Source organism: Microtus ochrogaster, chromosome 7, assembly GCF_000317375.1.
Source record: "Microtus ochrogaster isolate Prairie Vole_2 chromosome 7, MicOch1.0, whole genome shotgun sequence".
Classification (NCBI taxonomy): domain Eukaryota; kingdom Metazoa; phylum Chordata; class Mammalia; order Rodentia; family Cricetidae; genus Microtus; species Microtus ochrogaster.
In genome coordinates this window covers 29,223,388-29,234,672 of record NC_022014.1, presented here as the reverse complement: position 1 = coordinate 29,234,672, position 11,285 = coordinate 29,223,388, and the positions used below count along the sequence as shown (strand labels likewise).

At 56.7% G+C, this 11,285-nt stretch overlaps 2 protein-coding genes across 7 annotated transcripts in view; both read right to left on the bottom strand.

Annotated features, from left to right (window-relative positions):
* Positions 1-1,301: 1,301 nt before the first annotated feature.
* Positions 1,302-7,580, bottom strand: Efnb3 (ephrin B3). 4 transcript variants are annotated; one of them, XM_026780664.1, is made up of 5 exons: positions 4,761-4,996; positions 4,299-4,591; positions 4,039-4,131; positions 3,842-3,946; positions 1,302-2,612 (listed from the first exon to the last, which is right to left on the bottom strand). In XM_026780664.1, exons 1-5 carry the CDS (start codon positions 4,979-4,981, stop codon positions 2,272-2,274), a joined length of 1,053 nt encoding a protein of 350 aa, XP_026636465.1. In that variant the 5' UTR covers positions 4,982-4,996; the 3' UTR covers positions 1,302-2,271. The 4 variants fall into 4 exon arrangements, with proteins under 4 accessions (XP_026636465.1, XP_026636466.1, XP_005349836.1 ...); XM_026780665.1 differs by lacking the exon at positions 4,761-4,996 and adding an exon at positions 7,380-7,580 and having other exon boundaries at positions 2,530-3,421; XM_005349779.2 differs by lacking the exon at positions 4,761-4,996 and adding an exon at positions 6,658-7,290 and having other exon boundaries at positions 2,530-3,421.
* Positions 7,581-8,738: 1,158 nt separating this feature from the next.
* Wrap53 (WD repeat containing antisense to TP53) overlaps positions 8,739-11,285 on the bottom strand; it is an 18,088-nt gene continuing 15,541 nt past the window's right edge. Inside the window, exons 4-10 of one of the 3 annotated variants that reach the window (XM_005349778.2) lie at positions 10,933-11,021; positions 10,646-10,736; positions 10,407-10,539; positions 9,621-9,829; positions 9,374-9,477; positions 9,109-9,243; positions 8,739-9,002 (exon numbers count right to left, since the gene is read on the bottom strand). In XM_005349778.2, the coding sequence (XP_005349835.1) occupies positions 8,756-9,002; positions 9,109-9,243; positions 9,374-9,477; positions 9,621-9,829; positions 10,407-10,539; positions 10,646-10,736; positions 10,933-11,021 (1,008 nt within the window). In that variant the 3' untranslated portion in view covers positions 8,739-8,755. The remainder of the gene's footprint in view (positions 9,003-9,108; positions 9,244-9,373; positions 9,478-9,620; positions 9,830-10,406; positions 10,540-10,645; positions 10,737-10,932; positions 11,022-11,285) is intronic. The other 2 variants (XM_026780089.1, XM_026780088.1) reach the window with 2 other exon arrangements.

Below are 11,285 nucleotides of genomic sequence, written 5' to 3'. Positions count from 1 at the left end.
TCTGTGCTGTTTCTCTCCCCAGCTGTGCATCTGTCCCCAGGTGTCTTCCTGTCTCTCAGCGTGTTATGATGTCTTGGCTGCTTTGGTGAGATGTTTGTCACAGAGACTATTTATCTCCACTTCTCTTCCCTCTTGTATCCACCTGCACCTCTGGATGTGTCAAGGGGACTCTCAGAACCCTTGTCCCCTCACATTCACAGCCCTGCCCAGTCTTGGACCCCTCCCTTTCTCAGTGGGCCCTGTTGCTGGGCTCTGTGTTGCCATAGTGACGGTTGCCAAGTCCCTGAGGCTGATAGCCAGCGATGGGGCTGTCGGCTCCATCCACGCGGGAGGCTGAGGGGGGCTTCCCATTGTGTAGAGAAGGGGATGTTTCCAAGACAACCAACCCCCACTAAGGGCCAGGGACCAGCCCTTCCAAGCCCCTCGAGCCTCCCCACTTTGGGCAGCTTCAGTGTGGACTCAGAAGGCAAGAGGAAATTCCACCCAGCCCAGTACCTGGTCTCCCAATTTTCAACTCCCCTCCCTTCGTACCTATACTTCAGAGGACCCAGGCATCTTGCTGAGATGGGTAGGGGTCTCTGTGAACAGAGGGGAAGGGGGACCCCTTGACCTCCAGGCAGATGGGAGACAGTGGGAGGGAACCTTAAGTCAGGGGAGGGCAGCCAGGGCAGAGGTTGTGACCCCCGCTGATTCGCCCCAGTGATGCTCCTGACGGCAGCTTTTGTGGTTGGAGAATGGGGTTGAGTCTAGGGGGATGGGCACCTGGGCTTTTCGGGGAGAAGAGCTTGGGGCTGGGTGTATAAGCAGCCACAGTTGATGCCTGGGTCCCTGTGATCTTTCTACAATTTTCTTTTCAGCCCTATCCCTTCAGTCACACTAGTCCCCAACAGCAAAACTCCCAAGTCAGAGGTACCTTGGGGAGGGGAGGTAGGAAACAGACCTTCACGGGACCATTTTTACCACAGTGATGCTAACGGTGACTTGTGTCCTCTCCCCAGGGCTTTGCTTTAGCTTGGTAGCTTGGTAGCCCACCCCCGACACAGCCCATGTGAACAGTATTGGCACTTGCAGAACAATTTGAGTGTTCCAGCAGGCCCTCTCTACAGGTGGCTGCCTCCTTCGGCCTTCTGAGGCACAACCATGATTCCCTCTCCATAACTTCCCACTTCACTCCAACCAGTGTTTTCTTTCCCCAGGCCCCTCGGTTCCATGGGACCAACCCTCTGCTGACCCCAAGCGTGAAAGCCACGCTGCCTTCCAGATTCCCAGATTCCCATCAGTCAATCTCCAGCCTTCTCAGCAACTTTTAAAGTTTTTTATTCTTTTTTTTTTTTCTGTTTTCTGTTGTTCAAATTTCCCTTTTACAGTAAAACTATTGAGGTGACGGCTGTACCCCGCCACCTCCCCCATGGCAATATCAACTTCCTGTTCCCTGGAAGGAGCTAGGAACTACAGCACCAGAGAGATGAAATGACCTCTGGTGGACAAAGCAACCATTTCAGTTGGTGATTGAGGTGGCCAACTTGGTGCCTAAGGGCAGCTTTGATCTAATAAAATTGAGCTGGGAGGAAACTGAGGCAACAGCCCATTGTGCACTAAAGAGTAGGAAGGAAGAGGTATAGGCTTGTCACTATGGAAACAGCAACCAGTGCTAATAACTGCCATCAGCTAGACCAGTCGCTAGACCACCTCTTGGTCACTAAGAAGGTGCTGTGTTGGGTTTGAAGGGAGAAAGGCGTGAACAAGACAGCCATCTGGTCACTGGGGAGAACATGTGGGTTCTTGGGGGGGGGTCCTGTTGACCAACAGAGATTATACTGGGGTACAGTCAGGGGAGAACAAGACAAACTGGGCCTGCCACAGCAGCTGGCAGTCATCTTAGCTGTCCTAAAAATCGCACAGAGCACAAGGGAAGGGAGATCCTGGGAAGTGCCACTGAGAACCTAGAAAATTCTCAGTCCACATTTGTCCTCTCACAGTGGTAAGTTCCAGCTTCCTCCTAAAACAGGAAGTCCCTCCTGCCCCTTCTCCATGCCCCCACCCCCACCCCACCATCTCCCCAGACTAAGCCACTTGGAATTCCAGCCAGACCACTTCCTATTTCAGGAGGGCGACTTCCTGTCCTGGATGAAGGCACTTCCAGTTCCTGCTGTTACTCCTTCTGCCACCTCCCAGGCCATTTCTGTCCAGGCCTGGCCACTTCTTGTCTGGAGCGAGTCACTTCCCATCTGATCAGATCATCTATCTGATCTGATCACTTCCCATCAGGCATCAGATCAAGGCCATAATGTCCCCACTGGACATAACAGGACACTTCTTCTCATGGTAGTAGTTGTGACCCAACCACCCCAAATGGCTGGAGTAAGGACACAGAAGGGCAGGGAAAGAGGCCCTGTACCCATGCCCGGAGTCACAATGTTCCCCCCAAAAGCCCCCACTTTGGGCGGACTGAGGGGAGCAGTTGATATGGAAAGTTGGGAAGGGCCGAGAGCCGAGGGGAGAGACGCTTTGAGGCCCCAACCCAGGACACGCGTGAGAGGCACGGGACAAGAAGCCAAGAGGGTGAAGGAGATGGGAGGAGGAGGGTGGTAGGGAAGAGGGGGAAAACAGACCTAGAGACAGGAGAGAGAATAAGAGATAGAGGAGAAACTGTGAGAGGCAGAAAGAGGTGCCAACCAAAGACAGACTGTCCCACCCCTACTCCGGGTGGGCGAGGGAACAAGGACACCTGTGTCGTGATTAAAGGAGGGTGAGCCTGTGCCCCCTTCCCCAAGAGGCAGAGACTAGAGGGTGCCCACAGCCAGACGAGGGTGGGGGAGGGCAGGAAGAGATGTGGTCAAGTCTTACGGGATCCTAAAATTGCTGAAGAGGGTGATAGCCAGGAGGAGCCGAGGAGCTGGTGGGGCAAAGGGGGGCCAAGGTTATGGCGCAGGTGTCCCTCATACCATGAATTAAACTGGAGGAGCACCCCGTGGAGGGCTGGATTGAGGAAAGCCAGGAGGGAGAAACCCTCATACCTTGTAGTAGATGTTTGGAGGGCTCTGGGGAGGGCCATCCTGCACAATGTACACAGGGTGCCCGTAGTCACCACTCACCTTCTCATAATGGGGGCAGAAGGGGGGATCTGCAGCCCCACCACCCCGCAGGGCTATCCCTAGCTCCCCAGGCTCAGCCTCCCGAGGTCCCATCCCCCCTCCACCACCCAGGCCCAGAGACCCTCCCCTCCCAAAGGAGCCAGGACCAGGGTGGCGACTCTCCGAAGGCTTGGCCCGCCGTCTCCGCCAACACATGGCACCCCCAGCCCCTGCCACGCCCAGCAAGAGCAGCGCCAGCCCCCCTGCTGCCCCAGCCACTGCGGGCATGCTGGGAGGGGGCAGGGGGCCTTCAGCACCCCGAGAGGTTGCATTGCTGTTGGGGTCACCTGGCAGGGAAGGGGTGAAGGAGGAAAGAGGGGTAGGGGCTGAAGGAACCATCTGGATATTTGGATACACCCAGCCCTGGGGGTCCCCATCATGGGCTTCCCCAGCAGTGCCCAGGCCCTTTAGGTACCCCACATTCCCTCCCCCCAGGCCCAGATCAAAATCCAGGTGTCCAGCCTACAGCTCCCTGCCATGTAGTCCCCCCACTTCTCTGACAGCACTGATTGAAGCACTGACTTGGCTAATTAGTTCTAATTGAGTCTTTTCCTCATTTGGCTTCCACTTCCCTCCCACCCTCCCATCCTCTCTCCTCTTTCCTGTATCGCCGCCCCCAAAACAGGAGAGGGAGGGCGGAAGGGGGTGACAGCAGGGCAGCTGGGGTCTGAGAGCAGAGGAGGCAGTGACTGGCTCCTGGTTCCTACCTGGTAGGCTGTCCTTCCCGGGCTCCAGGCTGTGAGCCGCCCCTCGGTCTCTCTCCATGGGCATCTCAGACACAGGTTTTCGGGGTAGAGCTCCTCCTCGGGGACCTGAAGATAGGGAAGACACAAAGGAGGGGGCTGACCTACAGGGACTCCCTAAATCTCCCTCCTCCTAGCGGGTGTCCCCGAGCCCCACTCACTTTGCCCCACACGCAGAAGCACCTTCATGCCTCGGGTGAGGCACACACCTCCCTGCAAGCTCTCCAGGCCTTCCCGGGTCCCATCTGACGTGGCTGAAAACAAGAGCAGGCAAAGAAGTCAGCACTCCAGGTCTAGCCGGGTCTCTTCCCATGCCCTGGAGGGACACTACTAGATGTACAGAGGTGGATTCCAGTGGTCCTCCCTTCCTCGCCCTCCATCCCGGGACTCTCTATTGGCCCTGCCCTCTGCCCGGCAGTACCAATTATGTAGTAATCGTGGTGAGATCGGAACTCGTGGCCCCAGAGGTTAGGGCTGTATTCCTGGAACTTGATGGTGAAGCGGAGGTCCAGGTCTGGCCGGTCACATGTGAGAAGAAGGTTTGGGGCAGGGGGTGCCTCACAGCGCCGACCCTGGGCACCCCCTACCAGGTACAGCTTGTAGAACTCATAACTGGGAGAGGAGTGAGGCCCAGGAGGCCGGGCCCGGGGACAAAGTAGATCTAGCCGGTCCCCGATCTGAGGGTACAGCACATAACCACCCTCTGCCTGGAACCTACAGGGAAGACAAGGCAGACAAGGAAGCAATGTCAGGGGTGTGGTACCCAAAGCTTTCCCTCACTCCCTCCCAACCCTCCAGGACAACAATTCTTCGCTCCCACCCATTGCCTTTGTTTGAGTCCTGTGTTCAGTAGGCAAGGGCACCAAGGGCCCTGCTAGCTCACATCAGAAGCAGCAGGAGGCCAGGCTCAGAGGTCTTCTGCCCCTTGGTGTGCCCAAATGCACTCTTCAGCCCGCCCTCACCACATGCACACTGCCATCTCCCGCTCCATCGCCGGTGTCGTTGCCATGGCAACGGGATGCCAGTTACCAAGGAGCTGGCCTCTCTGGAACCACACAGCCCACCCCTCCCAGGTGATTTCACTATTCCATGGCAGTCAACCATGGGGGTAGAACCTCCCTCTCCTTCAGGCCACCACTGAATTTCAGGGCAAAAGAGGCAAGATAGAGGTTGAGGGGGGCGAGGGGGCATCCAGACCAGTTTCCCAAGTTAGCCAGTTAACGAGACACGAAGCAAATGCCAGTTTGGCATTGATCAAAATGGGGCTGATGAGAACCAATGTACAGGGGCCGACCACCCAGATCAGTCTCCTTCCTGATCCCACCTTGGGGCTTAAACTTTCTGAGGAAAGTGCTCTCTTGCTTTGGAGTTGAAGTAGTTGACTTCTGTGACCATGACTGACACAACCAAGCACAGATCCTTGGCCAATAAGCTAGGGAACCCACGGGCCCAGCACAGCCTCGACTTGCCCGCCACTGCAAGCCCTGCCCTACATCCACAGTAGAAACTGAGTCCCAGGAGACTGTTGTCCAGCATCTGTCCAGACCCCAAATGACCAGGCTCCCACCCACCACCCAAAAGAGTCTCAGATGCCCTAATGCCTTTTCTCAACCCTCTCAGGATACCCCAATTTATACCCTCAAGCTACACCTGCTACTCAAAGCTGCAGCCAGGAGTTGCTGACAGGTGGGAGAGCCTGAGATTACCCCTATCAAGATATTGGAGGAAGAGGGTATACCAGGATTAGGACAGGGCAGGGAGGCCAGAAAGCAAAACACGGAGACAAACAAAACTGCTCCTACCTCTCCTTTCATGAGCACATAATACGTCCAAATACCTCGTCTCCAATCCTAACAGCTGCGAGGACTGAAGACACAAACTCAGAGAGGTTAAGTCATGTGCCTAAGGCTGCACAGCGGCAAGCCGCAGAGCTAGGATTAGACCAAGTACCTGGTGAACTCCGAAGCCCACTCCCTCCCAAGACCTCTCGCGGCCTCCCCAGGGAAGTGGGAAGTTTCAGAAACAGAACTCTCTCATGCTGATGGTCATGAAAAACACCACGGAGGCAAATCACTTAGATGACCTCCCACCGGTCCTGTCTGCCCTGCGTGGCTGACCCTTGGCCTCTTTTCAACCCAAAGCAAGCATGCCAGGGAAGAGTCCCTGAGGGGAGAGAACAGGAGAGGGCAATGGTATCCTCGGGACTCCAGCAGCAAGAGGGAAAGGAGAGGGGCTTGAGGAAGCTCAAGGATCACCCTAGAAAGAGTTCTCCAAACCAGGGAAACAGGAATATACTCTAACTGACAAGTCCTTCACTACTAACTCTGGCTGGGAAGGCGAGTTGGGATGGTGAGCTCCAACACCGAGTGCTCCTGGGAGCTGGGCATCCCTGCCCTTCCCCTCGGTGCTTCAGCAGCACCTAGTCAGCACCTCTCTCCTGAGAGCTGACATTAACCAGGCTCCCTTCAACCCAGATGACACAGGTCTCCTACAGATCCAAATAGCCACTCCACTGCCCTCTCGCTGCCCGTGAACTTTTTCTCTCTGCCCCTGTGAGGTCTCCAAACTCCTGACACACGGTATCACCGCCCACATCCAGCTCTGTGCGACGCAGTCTGGCTCCTAAGATCATTGCTGTCTTGTAACCTGTCACCTCACCTCAGTGCTACAGCACCCTTTTGCCAGCCTCCTCCCAGCTCAGAATCCAAACCCTTTAGTCTCAAGGCTTCCATATCCCTTACCCACGGGAGCTGGAGTCTCCCCAGTCCCAAGCCACTCACCTCTTATTTGCCGAGTTCCAGTAGACAGGCTCCAGGCTGAGTCCAGACACCAGCCCCGCAAAACCTAGCAGCAGTATGGCCCCTACTTGCACACCCCCTGGCCCAAAATGGGGGGTCCCCATGACCCTACCAAGGCCTGGGGGCGGGGCACCAACTCCCCCAAAGTCTCTCACCCCCCAGGGGTGGCTACCACGCTGTGGAGCCCCAGTCACCCTGGTGGGTGGCTAATCACCCCCAGCTCCCACAAGGACCCTTTTTTCTGCTGTGCCTGTGCCCGGGCTCCAGAGCGCTCAGCTCCACAAGAACCCTTGCAGGGGCCGTCTGCAGGCGCCCTACGCGCCCCTGGCCCACGCGCCAGCACCTCGGGATTTGTGCGCCGGGCTACGTGGGGGACATGGGGAGCCGAGGACCGGGCGGGGGCGGCATGGGGTGCTGGGCAAGGCAGCGAGGAAAGGGACACCGAGCCGGAGCCCCAGCCTCGCCGGGATTGAGGGCAGCAGGCTAAGGGAGGAAACCAGTCCCGAGCCCAGGAGGGGGGAGTTAAAGGAGAGGCGGGGAGGGGGAGAGCATGGTGGAGGGAAAAACCGGAGCTGGAGCTCAGTCGGAGCGGGCGTCGCATCCCGCGGCCCACGCCCCCCACACCTCCCTCACCTCGCGCACCTCCTGTCCGCCACCCCGCCTCGCTGCCCCGCGCGGGCTCTCACGCCCCCTTTGTCTCTCACAGTGTCCGTCTCTGGATGAGTTTCTGCTTGCCTTCCTGCCCTCCGATTGCCCGAGCGGGTGGAATCTTCCTCGCTACCATCTAGAAAGCTTCTTACCCTATCAGCCCCGAAAAACCTTCCCCCTTTGCTCCCGCAGCCTGCTCCTCTTCCATCCCAAAACACCGCTGCTTCCGAGCGGCCTGGAGAGGGTAATGATAACCTTGAAGGTGAAGCACTTCATAGAGCATATAGCTAAGTTGGTGGTCTACCTGTGCGAAGTGGGAGGGGGCAGAGCTACCCGGGTTCAGAGAGTACCCCGTGACTTGCCCAAGGTCACACGGGGAGTTTAGGAAAAATCGAAAATACAACCTAGGCTTCTGAACCCCTTTCTTAGGGTCCCTTCTGTCACAGCTTCTCTGACCCTTGGCTGTTTTCTGTGGATCAGGTGGAAGACAGGGAGTAAATTTTGACCCTTCTTAGGTGATCATGGAGAGAAGTGGGACTGGGAGAGGAAAAGGGGTACCTATAACCCCCAAAGCTGTACTCCACAGGAAGGGCTGTTTCCAATTATCCTGGGGGAAGGGAGGAGCTGCCTTCTTGGGTGTAAGAAGCAAGGCTTTCAGCACCTCCCGGCAGGGGCGGCATTCCTCTCCTTCCTGCCCAATCCTCCACAGGCAGCCCCTTTCCCTTTGACTGAGGTCCCCACCACGGCCCCCCGTTGACAGCATCTCTTCAAAGACTCCCATTCTGGGTGTTTGACAAGGTGTGTGAGGAGGGGGGTGGGAGGATGGAGAGGCACGCCGAGTGCCGCTGCTGAAGGAGCAAGCCCCTTGCCCCAGCGCTGCATCCTAGAGACCAACAGGAAGCCACCGCGTTTCTCCATTCACTCCTTCACGGGTGTCCTTGACTCTGCCTAGAGGGTGCAGTGGAGCAGCGTTCTTGCACCCTTGCCCTCTGCAGCTGGAGGACGGTAAACAGTGCGGTGTGCAGCCATCAGCGCTGACTTGGCTGTCACTGTCTGCTTAGTCTCTCACAATCACACTCAACTGTCTGCCACTGAGCTCCCGCCGCCCCTGCTCAGGCCAGCTCACCCTGACCCCCGGTGCAGCCACCTCAGGAGTGAGATTTCAAACAGGTTTGCTCCTCAGTTTACCAAGTTGCCTAGCAACCAACTAGTCAATGGCATGAGGCCCCACCCCCACCTGCTTGACTTCACACCATGCTCAGCACCTCATTGGCTCCTGCCTGGTCCCACCTCTCAACCCTTGGTTTTGGGAACAATATGCCAGACCCCACAGATGCTGGACAAAGGAACCTACTGACGCTCCTTCCAAACTCCCGCCAGTCACGTGCCACCCCAAACAGACACACAATGACTCCAGCATCATACAAAATCTTTATATTAACTCATCCCCACAGCCCTCTGTCCTTCCTTGTCCCTTCTCATCTTGGTGGTCATCAGGGCTACTGGGGTCTGGTCCCCCTCCACACCACCAGAGCTGAAGCCGCCATTCAGGATGGGTGTGGCATAGAGACAGCAGGGGAAGATCCAGCTCCGGCTCGCCTTCATCTCCACTACTGGTGGGCTCCGGAAACATGCGCTGGCCAGAAGCAGTAGCCAGCAGAGGCAAGCTGGGGTGAAGGCTAGAGGAGAGAGGACAATCTGTCAGCACCGAGGTCAGGGTGATACTACGTGGAGCGGGGGATCCACCTTCCTCCCCAACCCTAGCTCCTCCAGTGAACTGAGGACCTCACTCCATTGGTGCAGTCCTTCTGGGGCAGAAAAGTCATCACAGATTCCAGCTTGCAGTCACTAAGAGCTCCCCGGATGTCCCACACAGAGACATCTCCATTGGTGTTGCCACTCACTAGGAACTGCCCACTCCTGGGAAGGAAGGGAAGCTTGTGGGTAGAGGCATCCCTCTGGGGGTAGAAGCCATTCCTACCCAGGGGCCTAGGATGCAGCCAGAGTCTGTCAGACATCCTTAAACCTGGAAGGAGCCACAGCCACTTACGGGTCCACATCAAAGTAGATGCGCTGATTGGTGCTCACTTCCCGACTCAAAGACCACAGGACATAGCCAGGCTGCCGCAGATCCCAGCACAGAAGTTCAGCATCCTGAAGACAACAGGAATCAAAAGTGTGCCCCTCTCCTCCCCCACCGATTCTCTCATTCTCTCTCTCCCCTGCCTCCAACTCAGCCTCCCTGAGTCCCTAAATTGGTTCCTGCCAAGCCATAGGCTTTGGGCTCTGACCAATACCTTTCGGGCTCCTGAGAAGAAGAGGTTGCCATCAGGGTGAAAGCAAAGGTGGGTGACACCCGCTTGGTGGCCTCCCAGCAAGGCAAGAGGAGAACCATCATCACAGGCATAGAGGCCTATGGTCCGGCCATAGGAGCCGCAGGCATAAAGGGGCTGGGAGGGGCTGAAGGCTAGACAGGAGATGATGCCACTCTGGCCTTGCTTTTTGGCTGGAAAGGAAACAAGAGAGCAGTTAGCACAGGGCAGTTTGCGGTACCTCTGTACCCACAATGCTGACATGCAGGAGGGACTCATCCCCCCACTCTGTCTGTCACATCTGAAGTTCTCTGACGCTTCCCAGATCACTCAGGCCCCCTCTCCCCGCTTCTCTCCCATTTTCTCCTGGAAGGCCTGGAGAGCTATGGGTCTACAGGAAATGGACTCCCTCCTCCTTCGGTTCCATAAAGTTTAGTGGCACAGCGCTTGCCTAACACAAGACCCTGGGTTCAATCCCAGGCACTGAAAAAAAAGAATAAAATAAAAATAATTTCTAGCTATTAGCAAGGTTTTGAGAACACCAAGTATGCATTTAACAGGCATGGATGGGTTAGGAGTTAACCCAGCTTTCTAGCCAACTGGTTGACCGTGGGAGAACTTCCTCCATGCCCAGAGTGGGTGTCTCCTCTGCAGCTGGCAAGTGCCTCCCCGGCTTGGACGGAGGATAAGAATCCCACAGGTGGCCCCAGCTCCTTCACAAAGCCCCCTCGCAGGTGCCACTCTTCCATCTCCTCCCCCTCCGAGGCTTACCAAACGTGGCTCGCACCTCGCAGTCTCTACCAGGCCTGGACGTGGAGAAGACTCGCACGGTCCGGTTGAAGCCACAGAAGAGTTGGGAACCATCCGGCGAAAAGCAGAGTGAGTGGGCGGCTGTCAGCTCGTCCTAGGGGCAGGAGAGGGCTGCAAACAGGCCTGCGGAGCTTCAGCTGCCTTCCGAAAAGGAAGGCGGGGTTACAGTGAGCACAGGGGCTGGGCAGGGAAGTCGGTACCAGGTGGTTGTAGGCGCGGAAGGAAGCCCGGAGTTCTCCAGTGAATGCGTCCCAGATGTGAATCGGGTTCTCCCGACTGCTGCTGGCCACACTGAGAGAAACACGGACACTGAGGCCTGGCACCCAGCCCTCTCGGCTTTCATCAGGAGGGCACACTGAGCACCTTCCCCCCGCCCTCCCGGCAGCCTAAGGAGAGGCCTCTTTGAACCTGGGTGTGTGGGCTGGGTAAGGAGATGATGGGAACGCATGATGAGGGGCACATGATGGACATCACGTGCATCACTTACTAGGAGGTGTCTGGCTGGGCGGAGGACATCTGAGAATACCAGCAGTAATCATAGATGGTGTCACCCTCCGCCATTCGAAGGACAGGAACCTGGACAGAGGTGTGGGAATGCTGGGGTCACTGGCAGGGGAAAATGGGTGAAAGCTTGGGCCCCTCCCCCAGGGAGTGTTGTGACTCAGTAGAGGACTTCCGAGGGAGAAGGAAGCAGATGGCAGAAAGAGCAGTCTTTACTGTCCAAGCTTGTAACGCAGTAGGCTCTGATGTCAGGCTAGGGCCACCAAACGCAGTCAATCTCAATCTCAGTAGAGAGTCATAGTCGTTTGCTTTTTTTTTGTCTGTTTTTTTTTTTTTTTT